The sequence below is a fragment of the Leucoraja erinacea genome, chromosome 5 (assembly GCF_028641065.1).
Source record: "Leucoraja erinacea ecotype New England chromosome 5, Leri_hhj_1, whole genome shotgun sequence".
Lineage (NCBI taxonomy): Eukaryota > Metazoa > Chordata > Chondrichthyes > Rajiformes > Rajidae > Leucoraja > Leucoraja erinaceus.
The window spans coordinates 50,000,979-50,019,519 of NC_073381.1; the positions used below are offsets into that span (position 1 = coordinate 50,000,979).

General features: G+C 39.9%; 1 protein-coding gene across 2 annotated transcripts in view; it reads right to left on the reverse strand.

Annotated features, from left to right (window-relative positions):
• Positions 1-8,863: 8,863 nt before the first annotated feature.
• Positions 8,864-18,541, reverse strand: part of rcan2 (regulator of calcineurin 2) — a 273,378-nt gene continuing 263,700 nt past the window's right edge. For both annotated transcript variants that reach the window (XM_055635564.1, XM_055635565.1), the window contains one exon: positions 8,864-9,755. In XM_055635564.1, the coding sequence (XP_055491539.1) occupies positions 9,595-9,755 (161 nt within the window). In that variant the 3' untranslated portion in view covers positions 8,864-9,594. The remainder of the gene's footprint in view (positions 9,756-18,541) is intronic.

Genomic DNA, 18,541 nt, shown 5'->3' on the forward strand with positions numbered 1-18,541 from the left:
ACTGCAAATTTGAGGAGCAGCACCTCATATTTTGCTTGGGTAGTTTACACCCCAGCGGTATGAACATTGACTTCTCTAATTTCAGGTAGTCCTTGCTTTCTCCCTCCTTCCCCTCCCCTTCCCAGCTTCAGTCTCCGCCTCTTCCTTTCTTCCCCCCCCCTTCCCCCCCACCCTCACATCAGTCTGAAGAAGGGTCTCCACCTGAAACGTCGCCTATTCCTTCGCTCCATAGATGCTGCCTCACCCGCTGAGTTTCTCCAGCATTTTTGTCTGCCTTTGAAAAATAGAATGGTACTTTTGTCTGGTACTGAGGTATACCACAATAGTTCATGTATCCACACAATAGTTTATGTATCTGCACCCAGCCAATGTAACTGGGGAACACAATAAGCTGAGCAGCCATAGAAGCAGAGAGTGTGCCTTGTTCCACAGGAATCATCGCTCAGCGAAGTGTTGGTTGCTGAAAATGTCTTCCAATCCAGACTCGTTCAGGATGAAAAAGTGCTCCCTGCAATCATTATATTCATCCTAAAGAAATTCTTCTGATTATCACAACTAACTGCATATTGAGGGAGTGGAAATAATAATGTTCTGGGTTCGTCATGGGAGTCCTCTCTGGGATGCCAGGAATGCTACCAAATCCCAGTGCCCATGTTGGCATTTTCTACTCACTGAAATCAAAGGAGATTATGTCATTCCTTCATTTTCTCTCGGATGCTGAAGTGAGCAACAAATTGAGAGAAACAGCTACAATAGCATTTCCTAATAAGTTTGGGTCAGCATGACCTTGATTGTTTGAGAAGTAGAAGAATTCATGCCGCATATTTCAGTCATGACTGCCTCAAAATATAGAGCCTGCAAATATGCTATTCATCAGAGATGTACAGATAAATTGTGGTGTCTTTGAAGTCTGCAGAAGTAGTCTCTTTGCAGAGGAATATATTTTTTAACTTTTAACCCAATGTCCCTTGTCTCAATGCCCGTACTATGCCCATAATGCACCAGTAATAGACAGTGTTGTCATTGTCATTATTGAGGCACCAATTGCACGAAGATGTCAGCAGCAAAATGCCTGAGAAAATATTCACAGTTTATTGTGGCATACAAAGTGAAGATGTTTGAGTGACCAGGAGTCATTTGTAACGGTGGCCAGTCAGGTCTAATGATGTCAGTGGGGGAATCACCTTAAAAAAGAAATGAATTAGCAGGATATGTCTGTAATTCTACTGAGATTGTTCTACAATGTTGAAGTTTGCAGCTTTGGTCCAATTTACATAAGTATTGGCAGAAATGGACATGGTGCACTTTGGTATAGTTAGGTGCATATCTAACACTGAGCAAAAGGTCAGGTTGCTTATATGGATCACAGCAGAAAATGTCTGGTCCAATGTTACCCACAATTGATTGTTAGCATATGTAAGTTTAATTAAAACTGGATTGTGCACTACTGATTCCTAGCCACTTTGTTTTTTACAAAATCACAAATTCAAGCTCTTCTTTGCAAAGTTTTTCTTTTTTTGCATTTCTTCTTGGTTATCCTTGCATGAACTTCCTAGCCAATTTTCAGCAGTCTTGTAATCAAATCCAACAAAGGATAAATTGGGTCCCTGATGCAAACATTTCCTTGAACTCTCTAAACATGACCAATTAAAATTGGATTAAAGGTTCAAAAAATAGTAATTCCTTTAATAAAACATTGAAAGTAATTATTTTTCTTGATTTTCAACAGCCGAAGTTTATTTGCAGGTAACCAGACAAAACCAATAGACTGCAGTTGAAGGCAATAGACTGGCTTTCACATGTATAACTGAATAATGACACCCTTTGAAAGCTGAGTGCATTCTCACTCACACTTTAAGGAGAGCAAAACCTGTAACAATTATTCCTGGTTAATCCTTGTTTTATCGATTTTTGGCAGGCAAATGTGCTTGCTGATGCCACAAGGGAGTTGCGGTGTTCAGGGTGCATGCATGAAATTGAAGTTAGAATCATCGCATTTGCCAATTAAGGGTTCAACATCTGTCTCGGCCTCCTTTGTGCATTGGACAGCAAACAGCCACAGGAAGTATCATGCAAGCTGCTTCAATCTTTTATCATCTATTCCCTGAAAGCCAAGATAGTTACTGTCTTTATCTCTCCCCTCCCATAGCCCACCAACTGCCTGCCCCACATTATGTTTGGACTCTCTGAGACTCTCCGATACCCACAATCAGTGCCAAGAGCTCACAATCACTGTTGGACTAAGGCTGCAGAGTATGGATCTGGCATGCGCATAGCTTTGGGAATATGCCCAATTCTGCCGTGATCCTATTTCTTGGACCCTAAGGAAAAGTTACCCGATAAAAAAAATTGAATTGAATAATCAATGGAAACATAGCTTGCGCATATATAGTTTAGAAACATAGGAAATAGGTGCAGGAGGAGGCCATTCGGCTCTTTGAACCAGCACCGCCATTCATTGTGATCATGGCTGATCGTCCCCAATCAATAACCCGTGCCTGCCTTCTCCCCATATCCCTTGATTCATCTAGCCACAAGAGCTCTATCTAACTCTCTCTTAAATCCATCCAATGATTTGGCCTCCACTGCCCTCTGTGGCAGGGAATTCCACAAATTCACAACTCTCTGGGTGAAAAAGTTTTTTCTCACCTGTCTTAAATGGCCTCCCCTTAATTCTAAGACTGTGGCCCCTGTTTCTGGGCTCGTCCAACATTGGGAAAAAATTTCCTGCATCTAGCTTGTCCAGTCCTTTTATAATTTTATATGTTTCTATAAGATTCCCCCTCATCCTTCTAAACTTCAGTGAATACAAGCATAGTCTTTTCAATCTTTCCTCATATGACAGTCCCACCATCCCAGGGATCAATCTTGTGAACCTACGCTGCACTGCCTCAATCACAAGGATGTCCTTCCTCAAATTAGGAGACCAAAACTGTACACAATACTCCAGATGTGGTCTTACCAGAGCCCTATACAACTGCAGAAGAACCTCTTTACTCCCATACAGAATTCCTCTTGTTATGAAGACCAACATTCCATTAGCTTTCTTCATTGGCTGCTGTACCTGCATGCCAACTTTCAGTGACTGGTGTACAAAGTGGATAACCTCACTATTATCTATATTATACTGCATCTGCCATGCATCTGCCCGCTAACTCAACCTGTCCAGGTCACCCTGCAACCTCCTAACATCCTCTTTACAGTTCATACTGCCACCCAGCTTTGTGTCATCCGCAAACTTGCTAGTGTTGCTCCTAATTCCCACTTCCAAATCATTTATATGGTAAACAGTTGCGGCCCCTAATACCAAGCCTTGCGGCACTCCACTTGCCACTGCCTGCCATTCTGAAAAGGACCCGTTCACTCCTACTGTTTACTTCCCGTCTGCCAACCAATTTTCTATCCGGGAGAGAGAGAGAGAGAGAGAGAGGGAGAGAGAGAGAGAGAGAGAGAGAGGGAGAGACAGAGACAGAGAGAGAGAGAGAGAGAGAGAGACAGAGAAAGAGAGAGAGAGAGAGAGAGAGAGAGAGAGAGAGACGAGAGAGAGAGACGGAGAGAGAGAGAGAGAGAGGGAGAGAGAGAGAGAGAGAGAGATAGGTCTAATTCAGAAACAGGTAAAAGTGCTCCATCACTTGCTGATAACTTACTCCCATGTATATGCGTCTCCACGGTTGAAAAACGAACAGAATTGAAGTAATCTGAATGTACCAACAGTCTGAAGAAGGGTCTCAACCCGAAAAGTCACCTATTCCTTCTCTCCATAGATGTTGCCTCACTCGCTGAATTTCTCCAACATTTTTTTATCTACCTTCGATTTTTCCAGCATCTGCAGTTTTTTCTTAAACATACTGACAGTGTTGGTCATCATAAAAAAATATACAAAGTGCTATTCATACCTTCGTAGACAACACACCCAGCAATGGATTATTTTTATACCAGACCTACCAGCAGTGATCCACCAGCAAAAGGCTGGAGAAGGGTGCACATAAAAGCAAAAGAAAATGTGGTTATTGTTTCATTGGTGAGCAACTCCATGCCAAGCTGCATCCATGCCAAAGAAATCTTAGTGTTGCAGGCTGCAGCGAAACCTTTGGGCTTATTACCTTGTGCAAGATTACTTTTTACAAATAAAGTTATGGGTTTCTTTAAGCATAACCTTGAATTTGTGTATTTTAGTCGCATTTTATATCTAGTGAAATTATGACATTTTTTGCTCCCTAAATTTGCATGATCTTTACACATGCCTTCAAGATTTCATGTTCTGTACCTTGCCTGCTGAATTTCAGTTTGAATTGCAGGAGTATAAAATAACTGGATGATTCCTTGATTTCTTCGAGTCTTTGAATAATCAAAATTATCTTCATGATATTTGTTTTGGTAATACAAATTCTACCACACTCCTTAAACTATTAAAGGAAAAGACAGCACTCCAACTGTAAAAAATACAATAGTTATCCAGTTGACATGCCTATTATATGTCGTAATCTTAGATCTGACTTCAAGAATGCAGAACAATGTGACAATGTGGAAATATGAAGAACATTTTTTATTTACACAAGCATGAATTTTGCAGCCAGCAGTGGAGCAAAAACGCTCATTCTGGACTTTGAAGAAATCCATTCACAAAGATCGGGCAATCTTTGTTGCATGGATGTTACCTTTTCCTGCATTGACTGTTGGATATCATCTCCAAACAGTCTCTGGTATCCAGTAAGTGAAATCGTAAAGTAAATTAAGCTACTATTCACAATGAAGAATTCTCACAGATTGTATTCCAGGAAGTAAAAAGCAATATTTTTTGACTTATTCTTTAAATTTCTTTTTACAGAATGTGAAATAAAATGTTTTACATCGATATGAGATGAAGGTTGAAGATGATATATCAAGAGTAAACTTTAAAAAATAAAATAAACTTTTTTTTATTTTAAAATCCATGGAATTTTGAAATATTTATCTAAGGGAATGACAAACACACATATAAAATTATTTATTGAGGGCCAGAGGTGTTGTTAAACAATAATCATGGCTTAATATGCCATTAAAACCCTCTCAAATCTATGCAAAGAATCCCAATGTTATCAGCGTTTTAAAGTGAGAATAGTTCATAAATAACTGTGTTTTTTGTTACTTTTCTGACCTAATGATGATGTTGGAGAGGGGTGCAGACATGCAGCCTGGGAAGTATATGGTGGGTGGTGGGAGAGCAAAGGAGGGCGCAACAAATCACCTACAGAAAGATTTGGATTTCAGCAATTTACTAGATATGTGCACTCTTCAGAGGTTATTAGACTTCCTCTATTATGACAATGAGTGCTGAAGGTCTCATTGTTATTTCTTATTGCAAACCCTATGTTTCATTCCTAGTGATATTCATTATGACTGCCCAGCATTTCACACATTCTTAGGGGCATCACTACCAAAGCTGCTTAGAACTACATGATAAGGTGCTGAGTGATTAGTGATGAGGCACAGCTCATTTAATAACCAGACTAATGTATAATAAACTACCTGTAAGGAAAAAGCTTTATGTTACAGAAACAATAAAAAATAGCATATTTAAAAAGAGACTTAAATGAATCATTGTTTTATATGAACATTAATCATGATTATTTAATCACAAAACTTTGAATGTGTCCAAGAGTGGGTTATAAATGAATGAAGGGATTTTCAAAGGTAAATTGTGTTTGAGAGTGTCCTTTTTGCAAATTTTCAGATTAAGCACAGGTACAATTCTGCCACAATGACCATCATTTTGACCAATAAGACACAGTTCTGTGCACAGACCAAATAACATCAGATAAATACCAGACATACATATATAAGGCAATTAAGTTAAAAAGTATTATTACTAGCACCCATTAAGTGGCAAAGACAAATAATAACACAGACAATATCCAATACTAATAGTTAGTAACAATTCTATATTCCAACTATACATGAAAGCTCCAGTCACTTGGCAAAGCATCTCATTATCCCCAGTTAATCACCCCTTTAAGATGGAAATATGAATATTTCTGAAACCTGGTACAACCATGGAATCCATTGGACTCCTGTGGGGGAAGAGCGACAACAATTTCAAACAGCTTTGGGGAAAGTTAGAGGGAAAGCTGGAGCTGAGAGAGCTTGAGAAGAATTGCATTCAAATGGCACCTGGCAGATTATCCCACTGGGAGTTCAACATTGCCAATGATGTCCGTTTATCTTTTCAAGTTAATGGTGTTTCACATGTTTAGAGAATACACGAGTCGATCATTAAGTTTGTTATAATGTGATTTAACCATATAACCATATAACCATATAACAATTTCAGCACGGAAACAGGCCATCTCGGCCCTACAAGTCCGTGCCGAACAATTTTTTTTTCTCCCCTTAGTCCCACCTGCCTGCACTCATACCATAACCCTCCATTCCCTTCTCATCCATATGCCTATCCAATTTATTTTTAAATGATACCAATGAACCTGCCTCCACCACTTCCACTGGAAGCTCATTCCACACCACTACCACTCTCTGAGTAAAGAAGTTCCCCCTCATATTACCCCTAAACTTCTGTCCCTTAATTCTGAAGTCATGTCCTCTTGTTTGAATCTTCCCTATTCTCAAAGGGAAAAGCTTGTCCACATCAACTCTGTCTATCCCTCTCATCATTTTAAAGACCTCTATCAGGTCCCCCCTTAACCTTCTGCGCTCCAGAGAATAAAGACCTAACTTATTCAACCTATCTCTGTAACTTAGTTGTTGAAACCCAGGCAACATTCTAGTAAATCTCCTCTGTACTCTCTCTATTTTGTTGACATCCTTCCTATAATTGGGCGACCAAAATTGTACACCATACTCCAGATTTGGTCTCACCAATGCCTTGTACAATTTTAACATTACATCCCAGCTTCTATACTCAATGCTCTGATTTATAAAGGCTAGCATACCAAAAGCTTTCTTTACCTTTGGGCTATAACATTTCAACATTCACCATTCTAACATCTATATTGATACTGTTGATTTTTTTGCTGGTTCTTTTGTAGCCTTTTAACATGTTTTAACCATTTCCTTTGTGATATTTTGTACCCAGTCAATCTAATTCCAATGTTTTACTCATCAAAATTTCCTTTATGGAATTTTAGAATGAATATTCATAATGACATAGTAACAGATTCAAATATTGAATAGAAAGACTTATTTCTTGCAACACTTTAAAACACCAACAAAACAGTGACATATACAATAAGCAGAAGATAGACACAAAAAGCTGGAGTAACTCAGCGGGACAGGCAGCATCTCTGGAGGGAAGGAATGGGTGACGTTTTGGGTCAAGACCCTTCTTCAGACTGGTTAGGGATAAGGGAAACAAGAGATATAAACGGTGATGTGGAGAGATAGAGAACAATGAATGAAAGATATGCCAAAATGTAATGATGATAAAGGAAACAGGCCATTGTAAGCAGTTTGTAGGGTGAAAATGGAATCTAGTGTGACTTGTGTGGGGAGAGATAGAGAGCGAGGGAATGCCGGGGCTACCTGAAGTTAGAGAAATCAATATTCATACCACTGGGCTGCAAGCATTCCAAGCAAAATATGAGATTCCTCCAATTTGCGTTTAGCCTCACTCTGGCAATGGACAGAAGGTCTGTGCAGGAATAGGAAGGATAATTAAAGTGATCAGGTTGGTTCTGGCAGGCTGAGCTAAAGTGTTATGTGAAACGATTTACCAGTCTGCGGTTGGTCTCGCCGATGTAAAAGAGTCTACATCTTGAACAACGGATACAGTAAATGAGGTTGGAGGAGGTGCAAGTGAACCTCTGCCAAACCTGAAAGGACTGTCGGGGTCCCTGGACAAAGTCGTGGGAGGAGGTATAGCGACAGGTGTTGCATCTTCTGCGGTTGCAGGGGAAGGTACTTGGGGAGGGGGTGGTTTAGGTGGGAAGGGATGAGTTAACCAGGGAGGTGTGGAGGGAACAAGTCTCTTTGGAAGGCGGAAAGGGGTGGAGATGGGAAAAATGTGGCTAGTGGTGAGATCCTGTTGAAGGTGGTGGAAATTTTGGAGGATTATGTGTTGTTTGCGATGGCTGATGGGGTGGAAGGTAAGGACTAGGGGAACTCTGTTTCTGTTGCGACTAGGGGGAAGGGGAGCAATGGCAGAGCTGCGGGGTACAATAAGCAAAATGGTTGTTAAATGTTATATATAATAGGTAATATTAATTGAACAAAGTGGTTATCCAGAATAAAATCAAATAACTGTGCAATTAATATTGAGAACTATTAAAAATATTGCATTACATGAAAACTGAAACTATGATTGAAAAATCACAACATTTTGATTATTTTAAATGTTTCTAACTCAATTTGCCAGTCTTTGGTTAAATATGTGAATTTCTCAAAATAAAGCAGAATCAAGAAAAAATACTAGGTTACTTATTGTAAATGTTGAATAGATAATGTTTAGTCTAGTTTTTACATTTAGTTAACCATATCACTAGAACTTATGTCCAAGGACAATAAGAGCGCATTTTGTCATTACAACATCAAGCAACTCAGACCATATTTTTTCAATTTAATATTTAGACACCTTGATTGTATACTGTGTGTGTTAGTAATTTACATAGCACAGTAAAAGGAAAATGTTACATTGAGAAAATGCCAAAATGGTTTATAAATCCTCTATTTATGGAAACTACTTTTTTGTGTATTTTTTATAAAATGGAATAGTGGGTTATCTTGTGCTAATTGGACCATAAAGCAGTCTTGTAATAGGACAAATGGGGAAACTTCAATACAGCAGGTGATAATATGGTCTATTGGTACTCATCTTGGGCAGATGTGTGGATAGGAAAATTCACAACTGTAATAATGCTCATTTGCCTATCCATGTCTATATTCATTTTATCATTCCTATTTTTAGTACATATATTGCATATAACTTCAATCAGTACATTTTATCAATATTAAAACAGTGATAAAAATACAAATTACTGTTACATCTTTTCACAAGATTATATTAGAAGATGCGGATGTTATTGACTGCACATTGGTATAAACGAACGTTAGTATTTCCCCAAGGTTGCTCTATAACATTTACATTTACTACAAATAGTCTCACAGGATTTTCACCAAGAACATCATCGGCAATTCAGTGCCAAAAAAGTAAAACTCAGACCACGTTAACCTTTTCATTTCCCGAACAAGTCAGAGAACACAGCAGACATAATCACAATATGCCTCAAAGACTTTAAACCTAATTTATATTTGCATCAAACATTTATACTAAATCATTGTAGAACAGCAGGTTACCATGTGCTTAACAGTTTAATTATATTCATCTTGAGATTATAAAGCCAAGCTTTACAATTATTCCTGGGCTTGACTAGTGCCATTCTAACATAAATGAATGATTTGTGATATGATCAGATACCAATTTGTAGAAAGCAAATAGGCATGCACATAGTAACCACTTCCATTCTATTTTGTTACGCCTTAGAAACTCAGAAGGGGCTCAAAAACAAATACTTCTGTGAATGACAGACCATTGTTCCTTTCACCAGAGTATGGCCACAGCAGAGAGCACTAGATGATACTTTACTAAAAGTGTGCATCAATATTTCAATTGGACACTGCTGGCGGCAGATCAGGACGGCGAGTTTGAATTATTTTTGGTTTTGGAGAATTTTTCAGTTCTTCCTCATCCTCTGCTTCACTGTCGCAGACATGGACCACCACACTTGGAGTTGATTCCGTTCCTGCGTGTAATTCATACTTCTCTCCTGCAAGAAAAAGGACAAAAGGATTTCAAATAGGGTTTAAAACAGAAAATGCTCGGAACAAACCACATCTGTGGAAAGAGGTACAAAGTTAACATTTTAGATTATTTTAGAATAGAAGTAGAATAACCTGCTGGGATTCTCTGCTGGTACCAAGATGATATTTCCATACTAGAATGTTTTCCCTTTGGCGATATTTGGTTAATAATTATTTTTGTGGCTTCATTCAGTTTGTTTCCTGAGACATGATTCAATCCCAGTGAGTGTAAGATATTTTGGGAATCACCATCACCATGCTTGTGTTCACCTAACCGTGTGTAGACTACATCTGTCAGTGCGCTTTGGTCCTAGGATATGTTAAATGCATAGGTGCAATCTGTGGAAAGTTCACAACTTAAAAACATTTCTGAACAAACTTGAGTCTCTAGGAATAGTATTAAAGTGCACGCTGTTCTACACAAACTGGACTAGCACAATCTGCACAAACTACATTTTTCCCATTTGTTGATTCTGTTCAGTTTAACCAACATAAACAATCAAAAACAAGCTCCTGTGTAAGTAAAGGCAAAGCTGGAGTCTCCACCTGCCCCTGGTGAGGGTACCAGCAATACAATGGGTAGCAGGTGGACAAAGTGCACAGAATCCCTGCACCCTGATCCTTCAGCGGGCGTGAGACGGTAGTATTGATGACCAGTCGTTGTGCGGCTCATTGGGCAAATTGCACTGAAGGTTGGACCAGGACATTCTGACAGGAAAACACTTGTTAGAAACGTTTCAAATGGGCATCTTAAAACAAAAATGATCAAGGCTCATATGACGTCAAAAAAGACCACACATTGTTCAACTTCAATGCAGTGTGCATGATTAAGAAATTCCCTGATAATACAAAGATTGGTTGTGTGATTAAGATTGAAAAAAGATATCAACGTACTGTTCAGATAAACAGAAAATAGTGATTGGATTTTAAACTGTAGAAATGTGAAGGAATGTAAGTAAGGTGAATGGCTAAACATTAAGTGTTAGAAGGTTGAGGATTAGAGATACAATGGAGAGCTTATATATATATTTTTTGTTTAGTTTAGTTAGAGATAAAGCATGGGAACAGGTCATTTGGCCCATTGAGTCCACACCGACTGAGCTATAGGGAGAGGCTGGGTATTCTTTGGAGCGCAGGAGGATGTGGGATGATCTTATTGAAGTGTATAAAATCATGAGGGGAATAGTTCTGGTAGATGAACAGAATCTCTTGCCCAGATTAGGGGAAGCGAGGACCAGAGGAAATAGGTTCAAGATGAAGGGGAAAATATTAGGAATCTGAGGTGTAACTTTTTCACACAAAGGGTGATGGGTGTATGGAACAAGCTGCCAGAGGAGGTAGTTGAGGCTGGAACTATCCCAATGTTTAAGAAACAGTTAGACAGGTACATGAATAGGACGTTTGGAGGGGTATGGACCAAGTGCAAGCAGGTGGGACTAGTGTAGCTGGGACATGTTGGCTGGTGTGGGCAAGTTGGGCTGAATGGCCTGTTTCCACATTGTATCACTCTATGACTCTATGACCTGTTTCACTAGTCCCACTTTCGCATCCACTCCCTCCACACTAAGGATTTTATGGAGACCAATTAACTTACAAACCCAAAGTCTTTGGGATGTGGGCGTAAACCAGAGCGCCGGGGGGGGGGGAGCAGATAGAATGTGCAAACTCCACACAGACAGCATCCAAGGTCAGGATTGAACCCGGGTCTCCAACACTGCGAGGCAGCAACTTAAAAAAAACTGCTGGAGGAACTCAGTGGGTCAGGCAGCAAGGCAACATCTGCGGAGGGAATGGAGACTAAATAGGCATCATCTGTACTGGATGCATCCTGCCATCTACACCTTTACCATCAATTCCAATCCATGCGAATTTGAGAGCCAGTATTTTTATGTTAAAAGTGTATGAAATAGTAATGCTGCTTCTTTTCCTGATCCTTTTTTTTGATGGGCCAAAATACAATTGTGTTGGGTATCTCATCTTTTATCTTTGTAGCTGGTGCTTTCTGCACTGGTCTACTGAAAATTGATTGAGGTGTGATTAAATTGAGAGACTTAAAATAATAAGCACATTTGAGAGGATAGATTCTCAGAAACTATTCCCTTTGGTGAGGATTTGGGACATTTTATCAGCTAAAGGTAGTAGAAATCTAAGCTCATCTTTCCCAAACAGGCCACAGATGCTGGCTCCAATACCAATTTCCAGATTACGGTTGACATTTTTTTATTAGTTTAGAATATCTAGGGATATGTATCAAAGGATAGGAAATTAAACTGAGGTAGAGATCAGCAGAATGGCAATACACACTCAAGTGCTGAACGGCCGGCCTCTGCTGCTCCCATGTCCCAATGCTGCTTTAAAAGGATTAATATTTTGTGACAATGGTGCAGATTTGTATGTTATCTCTCTGAACATCCAGCTAGTTTCCCCAACAACAGCCATTCTCATCGGCCTCAAGGGCCAAACTGCTCCAGCCTTATGTGGATAAATTGAACAGCATCATATATGGAAGTATTTTACTGCAACAAGGCTGTTTAAGATCAATAGAAATATAGTTTGCTCTTTTGAATGTTCTAGAAGTGAATAAGGCATTTTATGGGTGTTTTTTAAAGGATAAAATCGCCATAAAGAGCTGATGGTGGGGCAGCCTGACATCCGACAGATTTTTTTGAATTAATGAATGCTTCTGACCTTAACTTACAGACTTGCTGAATTGCAACTAAATTTGATTTAAAGATACCAGGTACAGATTTCCTTAATACTACAGTATGAAACATGTCTGATCTCAGTTTTATTATGTTGTCAATGGAATTATTGATGGAGACCCCTACAGTCTAAAAATTACAGTACTTAAATATTTTATATATTATTAACTGTGGTGGTTGTTACATAACTTTGTGGTTAAAATAGATGTTTCAGCAAAATGGAACTGAAATACCTTATGCAATAAAGTCCTTGTAAGCAATACATTTTATGACACATTGCATTCTTACTATTGTTACTTTTTGCCTTACAGCTAACAGGGAAATAAGAAACAATAACAAAGAATATTATATAAAGGCCTTTAAACATATTCAATGTTTAACTGATGAACTTTATATCTGACATCGCATTGTTATAATCAATGCCGTCTCTATTTACAATTACAGTACTAATTACTTTTCGAACCAATTGATACCTTTCATTTATTTTACATTGCTTGACATCGTATTTCTATTTTTTATGTCATTCAAGTTAAAAAATCCATCTAATTTTACTTTGCAGTCCTAATTTTTACGAGCCCTTATATAATGCATGATTTTCTGGGATCATTTTAGACAATTCTCTTCATAATTCTGAATACCCTGAAAATCTTTACTGAACCATCTCAAAGTCACTAATGCCTGTAAGTTAAATTGTGCCGACTTTTGATGTATGAGTGTGTCCTCCATATAGCCTATCAACTAATTAGAGAATTAAAAAAAAATGCTAAATCAGTTAAATTTACTTTAGAAAATTAATTGGGGTAATTTTGCAACCAATTTCTTTACCAAACCACCGTCTGTGTATTTTCTGATGGAAGCTGAATGCAGAGCTAGCATCTTTCATCTGGTTTGGGAATTGCTCTGCCAAGGACAAGAAGGCTCTGCAGAGAGTAGTGCGTTCGGCCGAACGCACTATGGGAACTTCACTCACCCCACTGCAGGAACTATACAACAGGAGGTGCAACTCCAGAGCAAACAAAATCATGAGAGACCTCTTCCACCCCTGCAACGGACTGTTCCAGCCGCTACGGTCAGGCAAACGCCTCCGTTGCCATGCAGTGAGAACGTAGAGGTTGAGAAGGAGTTTCTTCCCAGAGGCAATTCGGACTGTAAACGCCCATCTCACCAGGGACTAACTCTACAGAACGTTTTTTCCTTCTATTATTTATTATGTAAAAGAATATGTGTGTTATGATTGTGTTTATAATTTGTTTGGTTGTTTTGTTGTTTGTCTTTTGCACAAAAGTCCGCGAGCATTGCCACTTTCATTTCACTGCACATCTCGTGTGTGTATGTGACAAATAAACTTGACTTGACTTGACTTGACTTGACTTTCACCACATATCCACGCAGACAATGGAGGAGTGTGTCAGGGCCTTCACCGTGACAGCCATAGTATGGTTTCATAAGGTGCCAGGGGAAGGAAAACAAGTGAGGTAGATGGGAGTTGCAGGGGTTGACATGTGTCTTTAATGTCTGCGGCCAAATATCTTTCTGCTTCCCCCAGATTAATATCCAATCTGTAAGTGGCCCCAGGCATGGTCTCCGAATTCAGGCACAGATCTCTCCAGCAAAAAGCTCCCGTAAGCAATCTGACACATGGAAGTGATCTCTACTGCAAGCAGCGCAGTGAACAGTCAGGCCGGGACAATCAGAGAGCAAAACATTGATGTTCCGGCCGGAACACTTAAATTCATCTGCAGTTGTTGACTTGGTGTGGGTTTTACTCCTTTTTTATTCTGAGGAAAAATCGCAGTTAACAGGTAGCACTTTATTAATCTAATTTGCACCTGCAATGATGCAATAAACATCGTGCATGCACAGCATGTTTGTGAATGAAGCTGGGGGATTGCATTCAGAACTGCCCTCACAATTCCCCCAAAGGGCAGGACTCCCACCAATATTAAATAAGCAGAACTGTTCTTCCAGGTGAAATCTTGCATAAAAATAGATATGAACTGATCTAACTTCCAGGCAAAAGCTTGGTTAAAAGTAAGGTTCATTTCCTTCAGTACAAAATAAACTGATGGAAGAACTAAGTCGGTCAAGCATCTCTCCAATTAATATTATTTGTTGAGTCTAATATTTAATTTGCCCAACAATATTGACGTCATAATGACCATCATTTTGGGCCAATAAAACACAGTTCTATGCACAGACCAAATAAAATCAGATAAATACCAGACATACATATAGAAGGCAAGTAATTTAAAAAGTTTTATTAGTAGCACCCATTAAGTGGCAAAGACAAATATCACTTTGTTTTTTTTTTTTAGTTTTCTCTGCATTATGAGTTTCACGAGTTGCATCTTTTTTCTGGTGATGCATGTTGTGTTGGTTTTTCCTGTGTCAGCTGAGGTTGCAAAGGTTTCTCAGTCTTTACCACGTCTGGTGGTTTCTCTGGAGTTATGTGTGGGGGTTGTTCTACGGTCTGAGAAACATAGAAACATAGAAATATAGAAAATAGGTGCAGGAGTAGGCCATTCGGCCCTTCGAGCCTGCACCGCCATTCAATATGATCATGGCTGATCATCCAACTCAGTATCCTGTACCTGCCTTCTCTCCATACCCCCTGATCCCTTTAGCCACAAGGGCCACATCTAACTCCCTCTTAAATATAGCCAATGATCTGGCCTCAACTACCTTCTGCGGGAGAGAATTCCAGAGATTCACCACTCTCTGTGTGAAAAAAGTTTTCCTCATCTTGGTCCTAAAAGATTTCCCCCTTATCCTTAAACTGTGATCCCTAGTTCTGGACTTCCCCAACATCGGGAACAATCTTCCTGCATCTAGCCTGTCCAACCCCTTAAGAATTTTGTACGTTTCTATAAGATCCCCCCTCAATCTTCTAAATTCTACCGTGTACAAACCGAGTCTATCCAGTCTTTCTTCATATGAAAGTCCTGACATCCCAGGAATCAGTCTGGTGAACCTTCTCTGTACTCCCTCTATGGCAAGAATGTCTTTCCTCAGATTAGGAGACGAATTTGCGGACGATACAACCGTGGTGGGGCTCATCTCAAATGGGAATGAGGTCGCCTATAGAGAGGAGGTGCACAGACTTTCTGAGTGGTGTGCTCACAACAATCTCTCTCTGAACATTAAAAAGACAAAGGAGATCATAACTGATTTCAGGCGACATAGAGCGGAGCTCAGGCCGCTGGAGATAGGGGGCGAGGAGGTGGAGAGGGTGCCTAGTCTTAAATTTCTGGGGATCAACATCAGTGAGGATCTTAAATGGTCTGTGAACTCTGCTGTAGTTGTAAAAAAGGCGCAACAGAGACTTTACTTCCTCAGAACAATGAGGAAGGCCCATCTGTCTGCTAAACGGCTGGAGTCTTTCTACCGCTGTTCGGTAGAAAGCATACTGACTTACTGCATAACTGCCTGGTTTGGGAACTGTTCAGCAGCTGACAGAGCAGCTCTCCAGAGGGTGATAAAAACTGCCCAAGGTATCATTGGACTCCCCCTGCCCCCTCTGGAGGACATTTACCACTCCAGGTGCCGCAGCAGGACCTGTAATATCGTGAAAGACATTACACATCCTTGTCACCACCTTTTCACACTGCTGCCCTCAGGAAAAAGGTACAGGTCGCTAAAGTCACGCACTGCCAGACTCAAGAACAGCTTTTACCCATCAGCAATCTTGGAACTGAACTCTGTCTCGGGAGTGGGTTATGGGGAAGGAGGGGGGGTGGGAGACAGTGTTAATTTATGTAAATGTGAATCCATGGGTGGGTTTGGGGAGGGAGGGAGTGTAAAAAGTATGAGTATGTGAATGTTTGAAGTTCTTTTAAATGGAGACACAGTAATCTCGTTGTATGTGACACATGCAATGACAATAAAGCATTCTGATTCTGATTCTGATTCTGATGAGTTTCATCTGTTATGCAGCTTTGCTGCTCAGGAGCGGTGTGAGCCAGCCTTCCTCTACCACTATGAAGTGAACCCAGTACTTCTTGTTGTTCACCTTGTTCCGGAGTATGACTTTCGTCCTACCTTCTGCCAGCAGGTTGGATCCGTTGTACATCTTTAAGGTGATTTTCTCTTGTCTAATGTCCTCTTTGTTGGGTACAAGATCCTTGGGAATCACATTAACACTGGCACCAGAATCAATCTGAAACTTGATGGCTTCTGTGCCGACCTGCATCTCAGCGAATAGGCCTGAAGAGGAATTGTTTCCAGCTGCATTGACCTCAATGCAACTCACAGACTCTGCATCAAAAATTGATGTTGTGTCAGATGTCTCTACGACCTTGTGCAGACCCCGTTTCTGCATGCTCTCCTTCCCCTGCTTGCAGCAGCAGGCGAAGTCGTTTTGTCATTCTCATCTGTTCCAGTCCTTCCCATACGCTGGGCATTCCTTCTTCCTGCGCTTGTGCGTCCTCGCACAGAACTTACACTTGACTGGTCCCTGATTCTTCCTCTGTGAAGGAAAATCGACCCTCTTTTCCCTCAGTTTGAATCATTTCACCTTGTGTATTGTCGATTACCTGCATTCATGTCGCTGTTACCTCCGAGGATCTACATATGTCCACAGTCTCCTGCAGTGTCAAATTCCTCTTGTGAAGGAGTGTCCTCCTAGTGGACTGGTCTGCAATACCAAGGACGATGTGATCTCGAATGAGGCTTTCATTCAGGCAATCACAGAAGTTGCATGTCTTAGTAAGCTCCGTCAGCTTTGCAACATACAATTCAATGCTTTCCCCTGGTTTCTGGTCTCGTTTATTGAAAATGAATCTTTCATACATTTCATTCATCTCTCCTATGATGATGGTAGACATCTTGTCGATGATGACGTTCACATCGTCTCATCTGCTACCATTTTGAACATCAGGGTATTGAAGATTTGCAGTCCATCCGGTTCAACAGTATGCAGGAAAACTGCTTTTTGATACTGGTTCTCCTTCGTATCCAGCTCTGTTATCACTGTATAATTTTCGTACATTTGTTTAAACATTTTCCACTCTTTCACCCGGTTCTCTTTGAGCTTTAGATTGGGTAGTGGAGCCAGGTGGAAAGATAGACTGGTCAGCGCCATTTTGAAATATCAGCGCATCCCCTCGCTCTTAATAGCTTATGTTATCTTTAAGCAGTCTCCCACCGTACGTCGTTTCAACCCTCGACCCCCACAGCACTGATTCACATACTGCGTCTTATCTTTGAATGCTCACTGACCTGCATGCCATTCCATTCATGCATGCAGATAGTCCAGTCGCTGCGCGTTGAAACACTGATTCCTGAAAGCTTTTCAAAGCATTTTTGCTAATCATCATAGCGCCCATTTGATCCACAAATTTTCACTTTCACTGCTGCCACCATGTTTTGATATGTGTCTGCTTATGATATAGGTAAAGCTAGCACATATTAGAAGGAGAAAGATGGCTCCACACACACTCGTGTTGGGGTCAAAAGCAGGAATTATTTATTTCCAAGTTAAAGGTCACTGACTGATTTACATAATTATATGCGCTAGTCTGAGCATGTGCGAGAATGAGTACAGCTCTATGCATAGATTACATGGATATTGTTACAATCACTTCAGTTATTAGGGCCTTGCACTTGATGTATCAAAAATGTGTTTTAGGATTGAAATTAGATACAGTAAATCTCAGAGATGTGGCGCACAGCCTGTTTTTTAAGTGGGAAAGAAAATAGTTAATATTTTTTTTAATCTTGTGCCTATATCTTCAAATTATACACATTACAATTTTAATGTCACTGTTGTCATCTTTCAACATTAATTATTCTTAACCTATTGAAATTTTTTTCAAATTTGCATTGCTAATTCTACATTGTTCTTTCATACCCCGACGGTATTAACAATGGACAACAGAAATCTCTTTGTTTTCCTTTTACAGTATCTCGTTTAATATTGTCATCGTACATTTTTGGAATTTACACTATTTTGCTCAAATAAGCAAAGTTGGGAATAAATTTGTCTCATCTTTATGTTTGTTTGAGGAGTCTTCTGGGTACATTAAACATGAAATACCATGATGCTTTGGCAA